General features: G+C 43.3%; 1 protein-coding gene across 2 annotated transcripts; it reads right to left on the reverse strand.

Annotated features, from left to right (window-relative positions):
• Positions 1-9: 9 nt before the first annotated feature.
• LOC135510838 (serine/threonine-protein kinase tousled-like 1-B) lies at positions 10-25,409 on the reverse strand. 2 transcript variants are annotated; one of them, XM_064932117.1, is made up of 22 exons: positions 25,087-25,409; positions 22,113-22,228; positions 21,867-21,935; positions 21,472-21,510; positions 21,276-21,351; positions 18,670-18,713; positions 15,266-15,367; positions 15,084-15,170; positions 14,884-14,976; positions 10,491-10,601; positions 10,270-10,406; positions 9,871-10,065; positions 9,683-9,749; positions 9,290-9,387; positions 8,851-8,932; positions 8,650-8,741; positions 8,466-8,555; positions 3,270-3,439; positions 2,793-2,928; positions 2,600-2,711; positions 1,664-1,771; positions 10-1,520 (listed from the first exon to the last, which is right to left on the reverse strand). In XM_064932117.1, the coding sequence occupies exons 1-22, from the start codon at positions 25,211-25,213 to the stop codon at positions 1,371-1,373; spliced, it is 2,301 nt and encodes a 766-aa protein (XP_064788189.1). In that variant the 5' UTR covers positions 25,214-25,409; the 3' UTR covers positions 10-1,370. The 2 variants fall into 2 exon arrangements, with proteins under 2 accessions (XP_064788189.1, XP_064788199.1); XM_064932127.1 differs by lacking the exon at positions 21,472-21,510.
• Between the last annotated feature and the right edge of the window lie 5 nt (positions 25,410-25,414).

A 25,414-nucleotide genomic window follows, 5' to 3' on the forward strand; every position in this document is an offset into this window, starting at 1 on the left:
TCATTGGACTTGCTAAAGCTTTGCATGTGCTCAACGTTTCACCTGTTATTTCCCATCTACAATATAAAACGTGAAGGTAGAATAGACAATAAAACAGAGTAAGGGAAGGGTACAATTTCAAAGCAAAGTGGGAAATAAGAGAATTATGTTTCTAGGCGTTTTGTCTTTTATTCATTTGAGAACAGGTGCAGATGGGGCACTGCCTAGTGAGAGTTCAGTACATTGAGTGTGTTTGACCCCCTGTACAGACTGAGATTGCAGATATGTCACTCCTACACATGAAATGTACATTGAATTTCCTCCAGATGATTTGAGTATTGAAACCTTAATCTTTACAATAAAGCTGATCCTTATATGGTTTCATTGTGTTCTGCTAAACAGACGTCATTGCCTGAACAGGCCTAGCACTCAGCACATTGTAGAGGGATGGATCCACGGAGGACCTAAACTGCCTAAAACCAACTTCTTTCACACAGCCAGATTATATTAATCCAGGAGTAGATTTCATTCTTGATTCAAGATCTAAAAACGTGACTTTATGAACATATTAAATATGAGCTTCTGTCCGACAGTCTGGGACTGAAGCTGAGCCTTAGTCCAGGACTATTTCAAGAACTCATGTCCATGAAACCAAATCATCTTGATTACAAGTGCAATTTAGTCCAAGGTTTACTGTGAGTCTGGCAAACCAACTGATCTATTCTGGGGATTCAAGCCACATCCCAAATCGACCTCTAGCACCAACATACTGGTGTAAATCTGAACTGACTGCAGAGGTCTAAGCAATATGGAGAACATTCCACTTGGCCTATCCAGGCACAATGTGGAGATAGTTTAATGCCTATCCAATCCCTTCAGATCTACAGGAAGTGCCTTCTATAGTAGAAGCTAGTGGACTATTTAGGAATGGACTTCTGATGGGGATTCCAATAAACAACTAAACGTGTTGCTTTTTGTTTACATTTTAACTCTCCACCAATAAGAGCCCAGTTCAACATTAGCAAGGGGTGTGGCCTAGCCCCACTTAAGTCCCCATGGCAACAGACACAGCATGTCCAATGGCATGCACAAGGGGTAGAGCTTCTCTTCCTTCCTCTCTCTCTCTCTGTAAACCAGGTACGCCTTCAGGATCAGAACACAGTGCAACGTTTCGGCAAAGCTACTTGGAAACATTAGCAGTGTCTCCACCTCCACTCTGTCTTTCTCTTTCCCCATCTCACGTGTCATCCATTCCATTCTATTCAGCCAAACAAATTCACGTCCCTTTCACTGCGGCTGGGGGATTCTGAATACCCAACACCACTCCATTTCCCATATCAGTTCTGCTATAAGATTGACCGGTGGGCCTGTCAGTCATGTCCATCAGCCATTCAGTAGGAGGAGATTGAGGAGGAGGCGGGCTGAAGGGAGCCTGAGGAGTTGGTGCGTCTCATGTGAGGGAGGAGGTACGTGTCAGTGCCCAGCTGGTGAACGTCGAAACGAGCCTCCTTACGGTAGGCCAGACAGCGCCGGATAAACGCCTGACGGAGTGATAGAGAAGGAAGATGGAGCAAGAGATGTTAGTTAATCTATAGAATATGGATCAGCTTATCATGCTTTGTCTGTCCTAGTCACATTCAGACATGTCCTGACGAGTGTACAATTCAGAGTAAGTATGAGTCACCTTGGCCTCTGTGCTGGCCTGGGGCTTGGCAGGGAACTGGACCTCGGTGGCTTTGAGGATGGTGTTCTCCTGAAGGATGTCCTGCTGAGACTGGTTATGGCCAAATGGCTGCATGAACACACACACAGTTAAAACAAAACTGAGGTATAACTGACTGGGCCTAAAACTCACCTTTTGGTCTACCAACCACTGTGGTAAATTATTTTACAAGAAATTACAGATGTTTATGCGTTGCAATTTTTCTAAAACAATAAATGCATTACTAATAAGAAGTAATGTGGTATATTGTTTAATTTCATTTTTTGTGACCTGAGTCTTTTAACCGAAATGTCACAGATGACAGATGTGTCACAGATGACAAATATGTTCACCTGCCCCTTTAAGGGCGGGGGTTACCATGGTAACCTCCAGTCATGTTTGTTCCTGTGAGATTGAGTCTGACTAGTTAGTAGAAGCATTGTCTTCTCTCCCTAGCAGTAGAAACTCAAACATAGAAAACAACCTCGCTTGTGAACAAAACAATGGAAATAGCCAAGAAACACAAGGACAAAGTCTAATTTCAGTAGATTTTTTGCTTTCAGTAAATTAGACCAACTTTTACTTTGAAAACAACTACTGCAGTATTTATTTGACTATACATTTTATCATAATTCATGTTTTTTTATTCACAAATGCGAGTGAAATGCTCAAACTGTGAAGCCTTGACCACCCGCCATCGTGGCTGGTCTTACCCGCCAATGCCAAGACATCTTACCCGCCAATGCCAAGACATCTTACCCGCCAATGCCAAGACATCTTACCCGCCAATGCCAAGACATCTTACCCACCAATGCCAAAATCTACCCGCATTTGGCAGGTGTTCATTTTAGGCCCTGATCACTGAGAAAAATAAAATGAGTACACTTCAGAGGTACCCTAATGAGTGTGAGTGCTTACCTTCCGTCCATAGAGGCACTGGAAGAAGATGACCCCGACCGACCAGACGTCCACTTTGTTAGAGATCTTAGGAGGCTCCTTGCCTACCACAAAACACTCTGGGGGAAGGTACCTGGACAAGAGGAAAACATGAAGAAAGCAATATACAATAGAGAAAAACCTAATATAACTATTTGTTTGTGTCATGTCTCACCAGTATGTGCCAGCTCCCTGTGAGGTGAGGTCCATGCCGTCCACACCATAGTTGTCATCATCCATGATCTTAGACAGCCCAAAGTCTGTGATCTTTATCTCTCCACATGCAGTCCCATCCACCAGCAAGATATTACCTGCACAGACAAGAGGCGTGAGTTGAGTATGTGTGTATGTCACCGACACAACATGAGTCACTGTGTGAACAAGTATGTGTGTGTGTGTGTGTGTGGTTTGAGGTTGTAGTGTGTGTGTCACAGGAGGTTGGTGGCACCTTAATTGGGGAGGACGGGTTTGTGGTAATGACTGGAGTGGAATCAGTGGAATGGTATCAAATGCATCAGACACATGGTTTCCAGGTGTTTGATACCATTCCATTTACTCTGTTCCGGACATTATTATGAGCTGTCCTCCCCTCAGCAGCCTCCTGTGGTGTGTGTGTAACTGGTTTGAGGTCGTAGCGGGTGTGTGTGTGTACCTGGTTTGAGGTCGTAGTGTATGATGGGGGGTTTGATCTCGTTGAGGTATCGCAGGGCATTGACTATCTGCATGACGATAGACCGCGCCTCCTTCTCTGACATCAGCTTGTTCTGTTTCAGATAGAAGTCCAAGTCGTTCCCCTCACAGAACTCTAGAACCGTACAGAACCTAAAGGCAGAGAGAAAGAGACAGAAAGAGAAAGCGTGAGAGCAAAATTGCAAGATTATGTTATAATGCTGTAATTGCATCAAATGATTGTTTTTGCAACAGAATAGAGGGTTCTTATAACTCTATTGTGTCTGCTGTGAACTGAAAGTGGACCTCTGGGAGATTCAACACTGACAGGGGATTTACGATGTCTTTGGGTGATATCAGGGAGATGTCTTGGGACCAGACCCTGGTTTCTACACAATGAGAACAGTTTTTTACAGCCGATACTGTCTGCTGTGAATTATAAGTATCTTTCATACAAATCTTAACCCTTTGACCGATTCCATACTTCTGTTGTTTGTCATGTAGATTGAAGGAGAATGAACTTTGCTATAAAATGCTGTGGCTCAAACCAGCTTGTTGAGCTCTCAGTGGTCACCTCCAGGGGTGATTACCGACCAGCTCCCTTACTGCAGTAATTAAATAATAAAGTTAGATTGTTTTGAAGAAATCTTAGTCTCTCCTTTTGATTACAAATATTCCACCACAATTTTGGTGACGAGGATGGGATGATAACCTTCAATTTATCTGATTGTTCCCAGTGAAACTCAGGTTAACCGTGCATGGGTAGTTGCATTAGATGCAATCAGGGGAAAGCCATTCTCCACTATTTGGAGCAGATCGGATCCCTACCTGGCTGAGAGCGTCAGCTGAATGGATACATAATTTCAAACATAATTGGATTAAGGGTGAGACAACATGAATTAATAGTACTAATTAGACATTAACTGAACAAGTGATGAAAAGATAAAAAAGAAAAACATAAAAAATAACAAAAGCCCCTGTTGAGGGTACACTTAGAGCGAGGTGTTCCTTAAGAGGGCCACAGCTGGGGTGACTAACAGGACTGAGTTGTGTTGATGAGAGTGTTCTTAAGTGCAGAATCCTTGGACATGATTGTTAATTCGCCAGTTGTGGGCGACCAAAAGTCCAAATCCGTGGTACTGGGTTGATCACAGTAGGATTGCTGAGGTAACGTATTGAATGAAGAACGAGAGTGCAGGTGACGCCTTGCGAGGCATCCGACTTTAGTGAAGTTCAAATTTTAACGTGTATGTAATTGATAAAAACCCTTTTGTTAGGGTGTTTGCTAAACAAATCGAAACGCTCGTCCAACTTCCGGAATTTTCGTCCGACCTTTCCGCTGGAAGTTGCACGAGCGTTTCGATTTGTTTCCCAAATGCCCTGTTGTGAGACCACTAATAAGGCTATATTTTGATAATGGTATGGGTTTCCCTGTTCATATAGACAGGGTTTGAAATCCTGTGCGGGTAATCTTTGTAGAAGCGTTCTGTGTGGGCGCGATAGGTTGAGTCTGTGGGTAACCTTTCAATGATGTTCTGTGAGGACATCTTACCAATCCTGTGTGGATGGTTATTTAGTCATGTTCTGTGTAAGCATTCGATCAATCCTGTGTGGGTGATCATGAAGGCTCTGTGTGAGCCTGAGATAAATAATAATTAGTAGATAAGTTAATGGTTTGCAATGGTTTCAAATAGTTAAGTAACTATGTGAAAGCTATAAACCATTCCTGCAGGTTATAAAAATATTGTTTAAATGTGTTTGGGAACAGTACTGTGTGAGTGTGTAAATAAGATAAACATTTGCATAATAAGATGATTGAAATTTGGTTAAAAAAATGTTGACTTAATGTTATTTTGGGGTTCCGTCCATCGCTGCCCATCATAGAATATCTTGGGCAGTATTGAGAGAGGGACGTTAGCAGCAAGTCTATAGTTTCTGGGAGCCTAGACTTTGCGTGGTTCCTGGGAGGTTAGAGAACCGTTGAGGATCCCATGACAGGCCGGTCATTGTACGGGAAATAAAAGTTTTTTTTTTGGTTCCACTGGGAGTATGTTTGGAGCGCTGCTTCATAGATGGGGAGAGTCCTTGAAAACACACATGGAATGGATGATGTGAGTACGTAATCAGATATGAAAATATGATGAGTTGTATGTGTGTATAATCGACAACTGGAGATTTGTAAAGTAATACTGGGAATATAATGAGATGCAACTTAAACAACCAATAAGTAGACTTATGTAGGTTTTGAGTTGGAGGAAGAAGAGGGATGAGTACAACCCCAAGAACACCATCCCAACCGTGAAGCATGGAGGAGGAAACATTGGGCATGCTTTTCTGCAAAGGGGACAGGACAACTGCACCTGAGGGGTGGATGGATGGGGCCATGTATCGCGAGATCTTGGCCAACAACCTCCTTCCCTCAGTAAGAGCATTAAAGATGGGTTGTGGCTGGATCTTCCAGCATGAAAGACACAGCCAGGGCAACTAAGAAGTGGCTCCGTAAGAAGCATCTCAAGGTCCTGGAGTGGCCTAGCCAGTCTCCAGACCTGAACCCAATAGAAAATCTTTGGAGGGAGCTGAAAGTCCGTATTGCCCAGCGACAGCCCCGAAACCTGAAGGATCTGGAGAAGGTCTGTATGGAGGAGTGGGCCAAAATCCCTGCTGCAGTGTGTGCAAACCTGGTCAAGAACTACAGGAAACGTATGATCTCTGTAATTGCAAACAAAGGTTTCAGGACCAAATATTAAGTTCAGCTTGTCTGATGTATCAAATACTTATGTCATGCAATAAAATGCAAATTAATTATTTAAAAATCATACAATGTGATTTTCTTTTAGATTCCGTCTCACAGTTGAGGTGTACCTATGATAAAAATTACAGATATCTACATGCTTTGTAAGTAGGAAACCTGCAAAATCGGCAGTGTTTCAAATACTTGTTCTCCCCACTGTACATCTCGTGTCTGAGCCGTTGAATTGCGACTGCTTGTCTCTATGCTTGTTTGATTGCCTTGCGGAGGGAACAGCTACACTGTTTGTATTCGCTCATGTTTCCGGTCGCCTTGCCATGATTAAAAGCAATGGTTCTCGCTTTCAGTTTTGCGCAAATGCTGCCATCAATCCACGGTTTCTGGTGAGGAAGGTTGTAATAGTCATCCTGGGAACAACATCACCGTAAAGCTAATAAACTCTCTCACTGAATCAGCGTAAACATCAATGCTGTTGTCTGAGGATATCCAGAACATGTCCCAGTCCACGTGATCGAAGCAATGTTGAAGCGTGTAATCCAATAGGTCGGACCAACGTCGAGCAGACATGAGCACTGGCGTTCGTTTCCTGTTTAAGTTTCTGTCTATATGCTGGGAGCAACAAAATGGAGTCCTGGTCCAGATTTGTCAAAAGCATGGCTTTGTATGGGTCGCGGAAGTTACAGTAACAATGATCCAGAATGCTGCCAGCCCGGGTCATGCAATCAATATACTGATAAACTTTAGAGAGCCTTGTTTTCATATTAGTTTTGTGAAAAACCCCCAGCTACAATAAATGCAGCCTCATGAAATATGGTTTCCAGTTTACATAGAGTCCAATGCAGTTCTTTCAGGGCCGTCGAGGTGTCTGTGTCGGGGGGGGGGGGGGTACACGGCTGTGATTATAAACAAACAGAATTCTCTTGGTTGGTAGATAATGCGGTCGGCATTTGATTGTGAGGAATTCTAGGTCAGATGAACAAAAGGACTTAAGTCCTGTATGTTATTATGATTACACCATGACTCGTTAATCATAAGGCATACACCCCCGCCCTTCCTGTTACCAGAGAGATATTTGTTTCTGTTGGCGCGATGCGTAAAGAAACCGGGTGGCTGTATCGACTCTGATAACATATCCCGAGTGAGCCATGTTTCCGTGAAACAGAGAATGTTACAATCTCTGATGTCTCTCTGGAAGGCAACCCTCACTCACATTTTATCTACCTTGTTGTCAAGAGACTGGACATTGGCGAGTAGTATACTCGGGAGCGGATAGTGATGTGACCGTCTGCGGAGCCTGACCAGAAGACCGCTCAGTCTGCGGCGCTGTTTTTTTGGGTCACCTACTGGGATCTGATCCATTGTCCTGGGTGGTGGTCCGAACAGAGGATCCGCTTTGGGAAAGTCGTATTCCTGGTCGTAATGTTTTTAAGTTGACGTTGCTCTTATATCCAATAGTTCTTCCCAGCTGTATGTAATAAGACTTTAGATTTCCTGGGGGAACAATGTAAGAAATAATACATTAAAAACTAAATACTGCATAGTTTCCTAAGAACGTGAAGCGAGGCGACCATCTCTGTCGGCGCCATCTCTGGTCAGTCGGTTACGAGCAGGAACCCATACAATGAGTTATTGCTTTCATGCTTCTTGGTTTTTGAAGAATGTATGCATTTTCTACATGTGAATTAATGTTTTTTAAATATTGTAATTTTCTTTTAAGTTTAGAGGACTCTCAAAATGGGGGCATGTGATGGCAAAATTGCAAGATCATGTTATAATGTTGTAATTGCATCAAATGGTTGTTTCATGCAACAGAATAGAGGGTTCTTATAACTCTATTGTGTCTGTATAAACTGAAAGTGGGCCTCTGGGAGATGTAACACTGACAGGAGATTTACGATGTCTTTGGGTGATACTGCATTCCAGAGCATTAGTTAATGTTTCTGTACTCAGGTACCAGGGGGAGATGGCTCCAATATGGAGTTGGTGGGCCAGACACTGGTCTCTACACAATGAGGACAGATACTGTCTGCTGTGAATTATAAGTATCCTTCATACAAATCTTAACCGTGTGACCCATTCCATACATCTGTTGTTAGTCATGTAGACTGAAGGAGAATGGACTTTGCTATAAAATGCTGTGGCTCAAACCAGCTTGTCGAGTTCTCAGTGATCACCTCCAGGGGTGAATACCGACCAGCTCCATTACTGCACTAATTAAATAATTAAGTTTGTTTGTTTTTGTAATCCTCTCGATTACAATAATTCCACCACAAGAGAAAAACAGAGAAAGAGTGTGAGCAAGAGAAACAGAGAAGACAATGGACTCCATTAACTATAACCTAAGATGCATTTCAACAGTCTAAAATGGCTTCCTCTCCTTCATCTGACCTGTGAAAGAACTGTACTATGTTTGGGGTAAAAGTCACTTACGTGTCTGTATCCAGGGAGAAGTAGTCGTAGAGTTTGACTATTCTGGGATGGTCCAGCTGTTTGTGTATCCGGTATTCTCTACAGGCATGCCTGGGACAGAAAACAATATTGTGTGTAAGCAAGTCTGGTCAAATAACGTTTAAAACTTGGATGTAAACTTGGTTGTAAATTCTGCGTCTCATACTTGTGGTAGTTCTCCTTCTTCTCCTCTCTCCAGTTCTTGTTGAGTTGGTGGATTTTAACGGCTGCGTAGCGCTGCTCAAACAGGTCAAAGGCCTGAAGACACAGAACACACATCAGACAAACACTCACAAGCACAGGTACAGTATGGATCTAGAATCTCTTAATAATCATTCACAAGCACATACCAGTAGTCAATCCATACCTTATAGACTTCACTGAAGCCTCCTCTGCCTAGCAGATACAGCAGCAGGTACCTCTCATTCAGAGTGGGGTGGTCTTTAAACCTGACAGACAGACAGATAGACTGAACAGGCTGCTTCCTATAGTAAAAAAGGATAATTTACCCACATAACACCTACAAGAGCTGTGGCTCAGTCAGTGGAGCATGGCACTTGCAACACCAAGGGTCGTGGGTTCGATTGTATCCACACATGACTAAGTTGCTTTGGATAAATGTGTCTGCTAAATGGCATATATTACATTTATTATCTTATGAACACCTAGAAAGTATCAACCTGGCAGTCAGCCACACTGCAGCTACTGGCCTACGGATAGGTAGGCACTAGGGTTGGGTTTTGAACCAGGAGACACTGCTGGGGTCAGGACATCTATATGATTGCGTCTTCCTGTCCTGTACTTACGATGAGCTGTCCTCATTGTTGATCCTCTTCAGCTCTCGGATGTGAAGGTTCCTCACCCTCTCCAACCTCTCCAGCTCTGCCTGGATCTCAGCCTCCTCCTGAGAGACAGTCAACCACATTACTCAGACAGTCAACCACATTACTCAGACAGTCAACCACATTACTCAGACAGTCAACCACATTACTCAGACAGTCAACCACATTACTCAGACAGTCAACCACATTACTCAGACAGTCAACCACATTACTCAGACAGTCAACCTCATTACTCAGACAGTCAACCACATTACTCAGACAGTCAACCACATTACTCAGACAGTCAATCTTATTCATTTTGGGATTTGGGACAATAGTACTTTGAACAAACATGTTTGTGTTCATAGTGAAACCAACCTTCTTCAGGTGTCCCAGGCGAAGCTTGAAGATCTCCTCCTGCTCATGATACTCAGCCAGAGTCAACCTAAAAAAAAATGTTGATAAACGTCACTGCACCAACAACGCAGAGGTGTGTGTATCCATCTTCCCGTGCGCATGCCTGTATGTACAAGTGTGTGTGTCCCTCAGTGTGTGTGTGTACTCACATCTGAGGCAGGGAGGGTTTGAGGAAGGGGTCGGGGTCATTGCCGTTTACAACCTTGGCTTTGCGCTGTTTGGGTTCGGAGGTGGTTCCTAAGGAGAGGGAGGGGGAGGAGGAGGGGTTGGGAGGCTTCCTTTTGGCTAGCAGCTTCCTCTGACGCTCGATCTCCTCTCTCTGCTGGTTGATACCCTCCTGCTGCCTACACACAGAGTGTGTGTGTGTGGGGGGGGGATTAAAGTGTTATAGCAGGTCATTAGAAAGTAATCACATATAACAGGTCAAAAGAAAGTCATATCACACATAACAGGTCATAGGAAATGTTATCGTTTCATTATGCTTTGGAGAGCAGACCATGTACATACAGTTTATTATATGTGGGTTTGTGAAGTGTGTGTATTCTCACTTGACGAGGTTCTGGAATGCGTATCCGTCGGTCCACTGTTCAGTGTAGGAGGCTCCATGTCGTACAGTGGTGAAGTGACCCAGCCTGAGACGGTCCTGCATGCTCTTCTCTCTGCACGACTGCTTCTCCTGGGTGCTCTACATACACACAAATAGACGCCAGTTACACAATCGCACATGGGCTTGTGTCAGTAACAGACATCCATACAAACAAATCAACACCTTCTCTATGAGTAGTTTCTTGCTCATTGTGATGCATTTGTTCAGTCTCTCCTTGTATTTCTCCAGGAGTTTCTGCTGTTCATCAATCTGTCTCCTCAGGTCACAGTTGGCCTGGAGGGAAAACAATACAATGTATCAACACACAACAGTACACAACCTCTACCCATCACCTATAGTACCCTAACTAGTACCACCTCTACCCATCACCTGTCGTACCCTAACTAGTACAACCTCTACCCATCACCTATAGTACCCTAACTAGTACAACATCTACCCATCACCTGTAGTACCCTAACTAGTACAACCTATACCCATCACCTGTAGTACCCTAACTAGTACAACCTCTACCCATCACCTATAGTACCCAAACTAGTACAACCTCCACCCATCACATATAGTACCCTAACTAGTACAACATCTACCCATCACCTATAGTACCCTAACTAGTACCACCTCTACCCATCACCTGTCGTACCCTAACTAGTACAACCTCTACCCATCACCCATAGTACCCTAACTAGTACAACCTCTACCCATCACCGATAGTACCCTAACTAGTACAACCTCTACCCATCACCTATAGTACCCTAACTAGTACAACCTCTACCCATCACCTATAGTACCCTAACTAGTACAACCTCTACCCATCACCTGTAGTACCCTAACACCTATAGTACCCTAATTAGTACAACCTCTACCCATCACCTATAGTACCCTAACTAGTACAACCTCTACCCATCACCTATAGTCCCCTAACTAGTACAACCTCTACCCATCACCTGTAGTACCCTAACTAGTACAACCTCTACCCATCACCTATAGTACCCTAACTAGTACAACCTCTACCCATCACCTATAGTCCCCTAACTAGTACAACCTCTACCCATCACCTGTAGTACCCTAACTAGTACAACCTCTACCCATCACCTATAGTACCCTAACTAGTACAACCTCTACCCATCACCTGTAGTACCCTAACACATATAGTACCCTAAATAGTACAACCTCTACCCATAACCTATAGTACCCTAACTAGTACAACCTCTACCCATCACCTATAGTACCCTAACTAGTACAACCTCTACCCATAACCTATAGTACCCTAACTAGTACAATTTCTACCCATCACCTATAGTACCCTAACTAGTACAACCTCTACCAATCACCTGTAGTACCCTAACACCTATAGTACCCTAACTAGTACAACCTCTACCCATAACCTATAGTACCCTAATGAGTACAACCTCTACCTATCACCTGTAGTACCCTAACACCTATAGTACCCTAACTAGTACAACCTCTACCCATTACCTATAATACCCTAACTGGTCCAACCTCTACCCATCACCTGTAGTATTCTAACTAGTACAACCTCTATCCATCACCAGTAGTACCCCAACTAGTACAACCTCTACCCATCACCTGTAGTACCCAAACACCTATAGTACCCTAACTAGTACAACCTCTACCCATAACCTATAGTACCCTAACTAGTACAACCTCTACCCATCATCTATAGTACCCTAACTAGTACAACCTCCACCCATCACCTATAGTCCCCTAAATAGTACAACCTCTACCCATCACCTGTAGTACCCTAACTAGTACAACCTCTACCCATCACCTGTAGTCCCTAACTAGTACCACCCTTACCCATCACCTATAATACCCTAACTAGTACAACCTATACCCATCAGGTGTAGTACCCTAACTAGTACAACCTCTACCCATCACCTATAGTACCCTAACTAGTACAACCTCTACCATAACCTATAGTACCCTAACTAGTACAACCTCTACCCATCACCTGTAGTACCCTACTAGTACCACCTCTACCCATCACCTATAGTACCCTAACTAGTACAACCTCTACCATAACCTATAGTACCCTAACTAGTACAACCTCTACCCATCACCTGTAGTACCCTACTAGTACCACCTCTACCCATCACCTATAGTACCCTAACTAGTACAACCTCTACCCATCACCTATAGTACCCTAACTAGTACAACCTCTACCCATCACCTGTAGTACCCTACTAGTACCACCTCTACCCATCACCTATAGTACCCTAACTAGTACAATCTCTACCCATCACCTATAGTACCCTAACTAGTACATCCTCTACCCATCACCTGTAGTACCCTAACTAGTACAACCTATACCCATCACCTATATTACCCTAACTAGTACAACATCTACCCATCACCTATAGTACCCTAACTAGTACAACCTCTACCCATCACCTATAGTACCCTAACTAGTACAACCTCTACCCATCACCTGTAGTACCCTAACTAGTACAACCTCTACCCATCACCTATAGTACCCTAACTAGTACAACCTCTACCCATCACCTGTAGTACCCTAACACATATAGTACCCTAACTAGTACAACCTTTACCCATAACCTATAGTACCCTAACTAGTACAACCTCTACCCATCACCTATAGTACCCTAACTAGTACAACCTCTACCCATCACCTGTAGTACCCTAACACCTATAGTACCCTAACTAGTACAACCTCTACCCATCACCTATAATACCCTAACTGGTCCAACCTCTACCCAGCACCTGTAGTATTCTAACTAGTACAACCTCTATCCATCACCAGTAGTACCCCAACTAGTACAACCTCTACCCATCACCTGTAGTACCCAAACACCTATAGTCCCCTAAATAGTACAACCTCTACCCATCACCTGTAGTACCCTAACTAGTACAACCTCTACCCATCACCTGTAGTACCCTAACTAGTACCACCCTTACCCATCACCTATAATACCCTAACTAGTACAACCTCTACCCATCACGTGTAGTACCCTAACTAGTACAACCTCTCCCCATCACCTATAGTACCCTAACTAGTACAACCTCTACCATAACCTATAGTACCCTAACTAGTACAACCTCTACCCATCACCTGTAGTACCCTACTAGTACCACCTCTACCCATCACCTATAGTACCCTAACTAGTACATCCTCTACCCATCACCTGTAGTACCCTAACTAGTACAACCTATACCCATCACCTGTAGAACCCTAACTAGTACAACCTCGACCCATCGCCTGTAGTACCCTAACTAGTACAACCTCTACCCATCACATGTAGTACCCTAACTAGTACAACCACTACCCATAACCTATAGTACCCTAACTAGTACAACCTCTACCCATCACCTGTAGTACCCTAACACATATAGTACCCTAACTAGTACAACCTCCACCCATAACCTATAGTACCCTAACTAGTGCAACCTCTACCCATCACCTATAGTACCCTAACTAGTACAACCTCTACCCATCACCTGTAGTACCCTAACTAGTACAACCTCTACCCATCACCTGTAGTACCCTAACTAGTACAACCTCTACCCATCACCTGTAGTACCCTAACTAGTACCACCCTTACCCATCACCTATAATACCCTAACTAGTACAACCTCTACCCATCACGTGTAGTACCCTAACTAGTACAACCTCTCCCCATCACCTATAGTACCCTAACTAGTACAACCTCTACCATAACCTATAGTACCCTAACTAGTACAACCTCTACCCATCACCTGTAGTACCCTACTAGTACCACCTCTACCCATCACCTATAGTACCCTAACTAGTACATCCTCTACCCATCACCTGTAGTACCCTAACTAGTACAACCTATACCCATCACCTGTAGAACCCTAACTAGTACAACCTCGACCCATCGCCTGTAGTACCCTAACTAGTACAACCTCTACCCATCACATGTAGTACCCTAACTAGTACAACCACTACCCATAACCTATAGTACCTAACTAGTACAACCTCTACCCATCACCTGTAGTACCCTAACACATATAGTACCCTAACTAGTACAACCTCCACCCATAACCTATAGTACCCTAACTAGTGCAACCTCTACCCATCACCTATAGTACCCTAACTAGTACAACCTCTACCCATCACCTGTAGTACCCTAACTAGTACAACATCTACCCATCACCTGTAGTACCCTAACTAGTACAACCTGGACCCATCGCCTGTAGTACCCTAACTTGTACCACCTCTACCCATCACCTATAGTACCCTAACTAGTACAACCTTTACCCATCACCTGTAGTACCCTAACTAGTACAACCTCTACCCATCACCTATAGTCCCCTAACTAGTACCACCTCTACCCATCGCCTGTAGTATCCTAACTAGTACCACCTCTACCCATCACCCATAGTACCCTAACTAGTACAACCTCTACCCATCACCTATAGTACCCTAACTAGTGCAACCTCTACCCATCACCTGTAGTACCCTAACTAGTACAACCTCTACCCATCACCTGTAGTACCCTAACTAGTACAACCTCTACCCATCACCTGTAGTACCCTAACTAGCACCTAAACTCACCCTAAGCAGGTCATCTATGCGTCCCTCTTTCTTCTCCAGGTCCAGACTCTTGTTGCTCTCCAGAGCAGCCAGTTTCAGACCTGTCAACTCTGTCTGGAGAGAGACAGGAGAGGAGTAGGTGAGAAAGAATTGTGACAGGTGTGAGGAGCGTAAGGAGATGTGATAAGAGTTTGAGGAAAGAGAGAGTGTGCAAGTCTTACCTGAACACACTTGCTGGAGGAGGCTTTGTGGTTCATCAGGTGATCTCCGAAACACAGACTGGTAGGAGAGGAGCTGTTCTGTCTGATCTACAGAGAGACAACACACATACAACACTGTTATAAACAAGGTGATGAAACACACACCAAAGCCCAAAAAGGTCCTACCACGTGTGTATACGTACGTTAGAGCCAGGTGCAGAGTGAGCACCTTGGTGGGAGTTCTGTGGTGAGCGGAGGAACTGGGGTAGAGCCCTCACCGGACTGGAGCCACTCCCCCCCTGGAACTGCACATAGGAAACAGCAGGGTGAGGAACAGGAAGTGACATCACATACATATTGCCCGGCAATACACTATGAAAGTCCTGCCTACTTCTTGGATCATGCCCCATACTGTTTTTGAATCCATTCATTTAAGATATATGTATAATTATAGTTGTATTTGTGGATTAATTTTGTTCTACCTAATGGCTTTCATTAAAGTTTTCCATTCTCCCGAGTGACGCAGCGGTCTAATGCTTCCAACACACCGACAGCGTCGTTGCGCAAAATAGTCGCAGCATCATCTGGAAATGTATGCAACAAAAGTTCAACATTCACCTTCTGCTACCATTTCTGTCAAGCTGTCTACACATATAGTTTGACACATACATACGATAAATCCAACGCATGCACCACAATGAACGCACTGCAACTGCCTTTGCAATGCGGCAAGGCAAACGCGGAGTTTCATTGGAAATTAATGTAATTCTGGTGTACCAAAATGCAATGACGCTGTCGGTGTGTTCAAAGTGTAAGGCGCAAGAGCCGTCACTACAGACCCGGGTTCGATCCCAGGTTATGTTGCAGCCGGCCGAGACAAGGAGACCCATGAGGCAGCGCACAATTGGCCCAGCTTGGCCCAGCATCGTCCGGGTTAGGCTGGCCGGGATTTTCTTGTCCCATTGCGCTCTAGTAACTCCTGTGGCGGGCCGGGCGCAGTGCACAATGACTTCAGTCGCTAGTTGTACTGTGTTTCCTCCAACACATTGGTGGAGCTGGCTTACGGGTTAAGCGGGTAGTGTGTCAAGAAGCAGTGCGGCTTGGTTGGATTGTTTCGGAGGACACACTCGACCTTCGCCTCTCCCGACTCCGTACGGGAGTTGCAGCGATGGGACAAGACTAACTACAAATTGGATAATTGGATATCACAAAAAAGGGGTAAAAAGTAACATTTTTATATATATATTTTTATATACAGTGCCTTGCGAAAGTATTCGGCCCCCTTGAACTTTGCGACCTTTTGCCACATTTCAGGCTTCAAACATAAAGATATAAAACTGTATTCTTTTGTGAAGAATCAACAACAAGTGGGACACAATCATGAAGTGGAACGATATTTATTGGATATTTCAAACTTTTTTAACAAATCAAAAACTGAAAAATTTGGCGTGCAAAATTATTCAGCCCTTTTACTTTCAGTGCAGCAAACTCTCTCCAGAAGTTCAGTGAGGATCTCTGAATGATCCAATGTTGACCTAAATGACTAATGATGATAAATACAATCCACCTGTGTGTAATCAAGTCTCCGTATAAATGCACCTGCACTGTGATAGTCTCAGAGGTCCGTTAAAAGCGCAGAGAGCATCATGAAGAACAAGAAACACACCAGGCAGGTCCGAGATACTGTTGTGAAGAAGTTTAAAGACGGATTAGGATACAAAAAGATTTCCCAAGCTTTAGACATCCCAAGGAGCACTGTGCAAGCGATAATATTGACATGGAAGGAGTATCAGACCACTGCAAATCTACCAAGACCTGGCCGTCCCTCTAAACCTTCAGCTCATACAAGGAGAAGACTGATCAGAGATGCAGCCAAGAGGCCCATGATCACTCTGGATGAACTGCAGAGATCTACAGCTGAGGTGGGAGACTCTGTCCATAGGACAACAATCAGTCGTATATTGCACAAATCTGGCCTTTATGGAAGAGTGGCAAGAAGAAAGATATCCATAAAAAGTGTTGTTTAAAGTTTGCCACAAGCAACCTGGGAGACACACCAAACATGTGAAAGAAGGTGCTCTGGTCAGATGAAACCAAAATTGAACTTTTTGGCAACAATGCAAAACGTTATGTTTGGCGTAAAAGCAACACAGCCCATCACCCTGAACACACCATACCCACTGTCAAACATGGTGGTGGCAGCATCATGGTTTGGGCCTGCTTTTCTTCAGCAGGGACAGGGAAGATGGTTAAAATTGATGGGAAGATGGATGGAGCCAAATACAGGACCATTCTGGAAGAAAACCTGATGGAGTCTGCAAACACCTGAGACTGGGACGGAGATTTGTCTTCCAACAAGACAATGATCCAAAACATAAAGCAAAATCTACAATGGAATGGTTCAAAAATAAACATATCCAGGTGTTAGAATGGCCAAGTCAAAGTCCAGACCTGAATCCAATCGAGAATCTGTGGAAAGAACTGAAAACTGCTGTTCACAAATGCTCTCCATCCAACCTCACTGAGCTCGAGCTGTTTTGCAAGGAGGAATGGGAAAAAAATTCAGTCTCTCGATGTGCAAAACTGATAGAGACATACCCCAAGCGACTTACAGCTGTAATCACAGCAAAAGGTGGCGCTACAAAGTATTAACTTAAGGGGGCTGAATAATTTTGCACGCACAATTTTTCTGTTTTTGATTTGTTAAAAAAGTTGGAAATATCCAATAAATGTCGTTCCACTTCATGATTGTGTCCCACTTGTTGTTGATTCTTCACAAAAAATACAGTTTTATATCTTTATGTTTGAAGCCTGAAATGTGGCAAAAGGTCGCAAAGTTCAAGGGGGCCGAATACTTTCGCAAGGCACTGTAGATACACACACACACACACACACACACACACACACACACACACACACACACACACACACACACACACACACACACACACACACACACACATATATACAAATCTCAAAATAAAACGAGAAAATATATATATATATTATTACAATAATAATAATAATAATAAAAAGGGTTTCCATTGCATTATATTTTTCATTATGGAAAACCTTAAAGGCATTGCGTAGAAGTAAATAATCCACAAATAGGAATATCATTTTACATGCATCTTAAATGACTGCTTTCTCAAATATTTGAGGATATGCATAAATTTGAGGACACATTTGTGGAATCCCATTCTTAAAACAGCAAGGGACATGATCCAGGAAGTACATGGGACTTTCATAGTGTATAGAAGAATGCCTCAAGTTGGGAAATTCACAATGTCAACCAATCACAATCATGACACCACGACCCAATCACCAATCATCTCACTTAACCTAACATAGCAGGCGTAGAAAGATGCCTGAGCCGAGTCCCTACTTCCATTTTTCAGCGGAAATGGAAGTTAGATTGAAAATACTGTATCCCTGAAAACAGCGTTTTCTGGCAACTCCGCATAGGCTGCATCTCACTAGACATCTTGCGAGTCAAGACCAACCAGCTTGGCCCATGGAAGGCTTACATTTAGATTAACTTACACAGAGAGAACACAAAGTGCATATAAATAACGAGTCTGGAACAACTACATAATACGACACTCACATCAAAGTAGTCACTGATCTTGGGCCCCCGTGTGGAAGTCTTCCCTGTGGTAGAGGAGAACACAGAGCAGATACCGTGGGTTAGCAACGCATTAACACAGATACAGAGGTTAGCACAGCCCAGGGACCTTACAACAGAATGTAGCAATGACACTGTGTCACCTTGTTTAACGGAGAGTGACATTCAGAACATACACTACATGACCAAACGTATGTGGACACCTGCTCGTGGAAGATCTCATTCCAAAATCATGGGCATTGATATGGAGTTGTGTGTCCTTTTGATGCTAAAACAGCCTCCAGGCTTCTGGAAAGGTTTTCCACTAGATGTTGGAACATTTCTGCAGGGACTTTCTTCCATTCAGCGACAAGAGCATTAGTGAGATCGGGCAATGACGTTGGGTAATTAGGCCTGGCTCGCAGTCAATGTTCCAATTGATGCCAAATGTGTCCGATGCGGTTGAGGTCAGGGCTCTGTGCAGGCCACTCAAGTTCTTCCACACCAATGTCAACAAACAATTTCTGTATGGACCTTGCTTTGTGCATAAGGGCATTGTCATGTTGTAACAGGAAAGGGCCTTCCCCAAACTGTTGCCACAAAGTTGGAAGCACAGAATCGTCTAGAATGTCATTGTATGATGTAGCGTTAAGATTTCCCTTCACTGAAACTAAGGGGTCTAGCCCGAATCATGAAAAACAGACGCAGACCATTATTCCTCCTCCACCAAACTTTATAGTTGGCACTATGCACTGGGGCAGTTAGCTTTCTCCTGGCATCCGCCAAACCATAATTAGTTTGTCGGACAGCAGATGGTTAAGTATAATTCATCACGCCAAAGAACACATTTCCACAGCTCCAGAGTCCAATGGCGGAGAGCTTTACACCACTCCAGCCGACGCTTGGCATTGCACATGGTAATCTTAGGCTTGTGTGTGTGTGCAGCTGCTAGGCCATAGAAACCCATTTCATGAAGTTCCCGACGAACAGTTCTTGTGCTGACGTTGCTTCCAGAGGCAGTTTGGAACTCGGTAGTGAGTGTTGCAACCAAAGACAGACAATTTTTACACGCTATGAGCATCAGCACTTGGCGGTCCCGTTCTGTAAGCTTGTGTGGCCTATCACTTCGCGGCTGAACCATTGTTGCATCTAGATGTTGCCACTTCAGAATAACAGCACTTACAGTTGACCTGGGCAGCTCTAGCAGGGCAGAAATTGAATGGACTGACTTGTTAGAAAGATGGCATCCTATGATGGTGCCACGTTGAAAGTCACTGAGCTCTTCAGTAAGGCCATTCTACTGCCAATGTTTGTCTATGGAGATTGCATGGCAGTGTGCTCGATTTTAAACACCTTTCAGCAACAGGTGTGGCTGAAATAGCCTAATCCACCAATTTGAAGAGGTGTCCACATACTTTTGTATATATAGTTTACCTTGTTTATCTGAGTGATACAATGTAACATTCAATATACCTTGTTTAACTGAGTGATACCATGTGACATTCAATATACCTTGATTAACTGAGTGATACCATGTGACATTCAGAATATACATTGTCTAATGGAAGGGCCCGACTACCGACAGGGAGCTTGCGAGTGAGTGACTCTGAAATGAAAATAAATCAAGTACCAAGGAGAATCTAAAATTCCTTCATGTCCTGACCAGACCATTTCACCCCTGTTTATAACAACTGTTGTTTTTATTTTTATTTTATTGAAACATTTATTTATTTTTGACAGGGAGTCAGGTTGAGACCAAGGTCTCTTTTACAAATGAGCCCTGTAATTACAAAGACACACACATCACATGCAAATATAAAATGCAAGACAGGATTACAAAACACAATCATAGAAAACAGGTACAGTGCCTTAAGAAAGTATTCAAACCCCTTGACTTTTTTCACATTTTGTCTTGTTACAGCCTGAATTCAAAATGGATGAAATAGATTTTTCTCCTCACACATCTAGATCCCATAATGACAAAATGAAAACATGTTTAGAAACTTCAGCGAATGTATTGAAAATGGGTGGCAGGTAGCCTAGTCGTTAAGAGTTTTGGACTAGTAACCAGAAGGTTGCAAGAACAAATCCCTGAGCTGACAAGGTAAAAATCTGTCATTCTGCCCCTGAACAAGGCAGTTAACCCACTGTTCCTAGGCAGTCATTGACAATTCGAATTTGTTCTTAACTGACTTGCCTAGTTAAATGGAAATATCTTATTTACATAAGTATTCACAGCCCTGAGTCAATACATGCTAGAATCATCTTTGGCAGCGATTACAGCTGTGAGTCTTTCTGGATAAGTCTATAAGAGCTTTGCACACCTGGATTGTACAATATTTGCAATTTATTCTTTTTAAAAGTCAAGCTCTGTCAAGTTGGTTATTGATCATTGCTAGACAGCCATTTTCAGGTCTTGCCATAGATTATAAAGCAGATTTAGTAAAAAGTGTAACTTGGCTATTCAGAGTTGTTTTGGATTTGCCTTAAATATAATGCTTTGAATTCATGACATAAAGTTTGTTTCTTTACCAAATTTCTTCCAATTTTAATGCCTCTTTGCAAGGGGTGTGTATACTTTCTGAAGGCACTGTATGTATGTGTCATACCCTGGCTGTTCTCCGATTGGATGTCAGCTTTCCTCTTCCTTCCTCTGGGCGACTCAGAGTGCTTCTTCTCAGGGGTCTGAGAATAAACAAATAGTAAATCACTTTTCTGACACTCGCGTGTCCCCTTAGGAAGAGAGTGTATGAGTGTGTGTGTGTGGTGGTGGGGGGTAGGACAGTAGGAAGGAAGAGTACGTACAGAATATGCAGGAGAACTCCCCCTCTTCATATCAGAGTTCTAGGGAGAGAAAGATACATTAAAAAGAGAGTGAGTAGAGGGTGAGACGGGGATGGAGGAAAGATAGCGAGGAAGGTTGAAAGAGGGAGGAAAGAGAAAGATTGAGGTGGGTCATGCAAGGACAAACAAAGATATCATTCAGTCTCCTGATTAACTGTCCATGGTTCCAAAAATGTAAATGGCTACATAGACAAAATGCCTGCCTTCCCTGTCTCCACTCAAACTAAATGGCGTCTTTTCTTTTAACAGCGAGTAAGCCACCTGTGTGTCGGTGATATGGTGTGACATCTAATCACTGAAACTAGGCCAGACCCGTCCCTCACTGACATCGTCTCTGCATAGTGTGTGTGTCTCACCTCTGACTCTTTGTCGCTGGAAGAGCCGAGACTGCCATAGCTGTGGTTGGAGCACTCGTTGGCCAGACCCTGGACATACAGACAAGTCAGACATAACTGTTTAAGAGTGTGTGTAATGTGTCATTTTCATGTGCTTGCCTTTTAAAAAACTTTTTGGTGTGTCTGGTATGAGTAAAAACCTGCACGTGTGCGTTATAGTATTTATGTGTGAGATAGTAATTGTGTAATAACGGGTGTGTCTGTCACCTTGGCCCCGCCGCTGGCGCTGCTTCCTACGGTGTTGCCGCTGACCGCACCCATGAACCTGGCCTCCAGAAGCTCCTGCCTGCGAGGGTCCAGGCTGTGCAGCTCCTCCATGGGGCCTAAACACAACATAACACATATGGCTATGTAAGGATACAACAGTCTATATCTGACTATCTCACACTACTATCCACTTCAAATAAGTGCACATCAGATAAGTGCAAATGGTTTGAGTGCAGTGCACTTCACCAGTCCCACATCAACTTAGCCGATCTGCTTTTAGTGAACACATTATGGACAGCACCAAGCTATAGCACTTACAGTACCAGTCAAAAGTTTGGGCACACCTATTCATTCAAGGATTTTATTTTTATTTTTTACAATTTTCTACATTGTAGAATAATAGTGAAGACAAGAAAACTTTGAAATAACACATGGAATCATGTAGTAACCAAAAAAAGCATCAAACAAATCAAAATATATTTTATATTTGAGATTTTTCAAAGTAGCCACCCTTTGCCTTGATGACAGTTTTGCACACATTTGGCAATCTCTCAACCAGCTTCACGAGGTCGTCCCCTGGAATGCATTTCAGTGAACAGGTGTCCCTTGTTAAAAGTTAATTTGTGGAATTTCTTTCCTTCTTAATGCGTTTGAGCCAATCAGTGGTGTTGTGACAAGGTAGGGTTGTTATACAGAAAACAGCCCTATTTGGTAAAACACCAAGTCCATATTATGGCAACAGCAGCTCAAATAAGTAGAGAGACCATCATTACTTTTTGACATGAAGGTCAGTCAATCCGGGAACATTTCAAGAACTTTGAAGGTTTCTTCAAGTGCAGTTGCAAGCGAGTGTGTGTAATGTGTTATTTTCATGTGCTTGCCTTTTAAAAAACGTTTTGGTGTGTTATGGATGAGTAAAAACCTGCACGTGTGCGTTATAGTATTTATGTGTGAGATAGTAATTGTGTAATAATGGGTGTGTCTGTCATGATGAAAGTGGCTCTCACGAGGACCGCCACAGGAAAGGAAGACCCAGAGTTACCTCTGTTGCAGAGGATACGTTCATTAGAGTTACCAGCCTCAGAAAATGCAGCCCAAATAAATGCTTCAGAGTTCAAGTAACAGACACATCTCAACATCAACTGTTCAGAGGAGACTGTGTGAATCAGGCCTTCATGGTCAAATTCCTGCAAAGAAACGACTACTAAAGAACACCAATAAGACATGCTTGGGCCAAGAAACGCGAGCAATGGACATTAGACTGGTGGAAATCTGTCCTTAGATTTTTGGTTCCAATCGCCATGTCTTTGTGAGAGGCAGAGTAGGAGAAAGGATCTCCGCATGTGTGGTTCCCATCGTGAAGCATGGAGGAGGAGGAGTGATGGTGCTTTGCTGGTGACACTGTCAGTGATTTACTTAGAATTCAAGGCACACTTAACCAGCATGGCCACCACAGCATTCTACAGTTATACACCATCAAATTTGGTTTGCGCTTAGTGGGACTACCATTTCTTTTTCAAAAGGACAATAACCCAACACACCTCCAGGCTGTGTAAGGGCTACATAACCAAGAAGGAGAGTGATGGAGTGCTGCATCAGATGACCTGGCCTCAACATTCACCCAACCTCATCCCAACTGAGATGGTTTGGGATGAGTTGGACCATAGAGTGAAGGAAAAGCAGCCAACAAGTGCTCAGCATATATGGGAACTCCTTCAAGACTGTTGGAAAAGCATTCCAAGTGAAGCTGGTTGAGAGAATGCCAAAAGTGTGCAAAGCTGTCATTAAAGCAAAGGGTGGCAACTTTGAAGAATCTAAAATATATTTTGATTTGTTAAACACTTTTTTGGTTACTACATGATTCCATGTGTCATTTCATAGTTTTGATGTCTTCACTATTATTCTACAATGTAGAAAATAGTCAAAATAATGAAAAATCCTTGAATGAGTAGGTGTCCAAACTTTTGACTGGTACTGTAGTATGTATCAGGTGTCAACAGTATGTTAGACTGTATGACCTATACAACCTAGCAGTCAGTATTTGGTACTGGACTAGACAAGCACATTAGCTCGGATTCAACAGCTGAGCTGTGGGCCTGAACTTCAACTCAAAGAGTTAACTTTGCCTTCCTGAATCACCAAAACACACAACATGGAATGTCTGACACTGACACACACACACACACCTTATGACAGAGGTGCAAGTAAAGTGAAACCAGACAACAGTTTATAATGCATTGACAACCGCCAAGCACTAAATATGTCCACATGAATACCACATCCAGGCCTCATCTTGACCCCAGTCCAGCAGGAAGCCATAGTTACATTGTTATTACAATCCCAATTGGAATATTTTGCAACAGTAACAATTGTGACACACTAATATACTAAAGTAACGTGAGCCTCTGTGACAAACTTCCGTTTCGATGGCATCAGTCACAGGCTTTAGTTCTGTTGCATGACAGCAACATTGTATTCTTGTTCTGATGTTGAAGTGATCAGAATACACTTCTTTGTTTGGCAAAGAACAAGGAATTTGAATTCATCATAACTCAGTGGATTCGCATGGACCTGCAGTAGCATTGCTGTTCGACGGAAGACTAAAGGCAACTAGCTACCCACAGCTGTTCTCGGCAACATCGCAAGCTAACTACATAAACAACAATGCCTTGGGCTTGGCCATCTGTCGGTCCAGCGGTCTAGACTGCTCTCAGTCCTACTTGTTTTCCACTCAATCGGTCTGCTCCTGTCTGAGTATTCCATCGCTATTGTTCTACTGTAGCTGAGTGCTGACACCTTTATAGCGAGGTAACGTTAGCTAGCTACTGTACTGACTGTAACTGACAAGGTTCGGCCATCAATTCGCGGCATCCATTGACATCCATATTTCCGTCGAATTGGGGCGATATAACTGGAAACAGTATCAATTTCCCATCGAACAGACTTCGACGAATGACATCGTTGCTGAATTTACCTTCCTTGGTCTTGGTGGTGGCCGTTATGTGTTGTTGAGAAATCGTGAGGGACGAGGATAGCTGCGACCAAGATGGCGTCGCCTCCAAACTTCCACCACCACTTCCACTGTTACTTTGGACACTCATGAAGCCACTTTACTAGTGAGAGAGCAGACACACGGGCGTCCGTGCAAATCCGAAATCCCAAAAGTGCATCCACCATCAGGCAACTGCTACATAGCCACGGAAATCAATCTAATTTTTACCATTTTTTGTAAACACTTATATTTCAGTAAGCTCTGCAGTGCGTATGCGTCTTGAAGTAGCATGCTAGGATAAAATGTAACC

This window comes from Oncorhynchus masou, chromosome 3 (assembly GCF_036934945.1).
Source record: "Oncorhynchus masou masou isolate Uvic2021 chromosome 3, UVic_Omas_1.1, whole genome shotgun sequence".
In the NCBI taxonomy this organism is placed as follows: domain Eukaryota; kingdom Metazoa; phylum Chordata; class Actinopteri; order Salmoniformes; family Salmonidae; genus Oncorhynchus; species Oncorhynchus masou.

Excerpts from the sequence above, each read along its gene's own strand:
- LOC135510838 (XM_064932117.1), bottom strand. The coding sequence starts at position 25,213 with ATGAGTGTCCAAAGTAACAGTGGAAGTGGTGGTGGAAGTTTGGAGGCG. Across the intron at positions 9,750-9,870 it reads AAACCCTCCCTGCCTCAGAT|GTTGACTCTGGCTGAGTATC; the intron begins GTGAGTACACAC and ends ATTTTTTTTTAG. Across the intron at positions 9,388-9,682 it reads GCCTGGGACACCTGAAGAAG|GAGGAGGCTGAGATCCAGGC; the intron begins GTTGGTTTCACT and ends ACTGTCTCTCAG.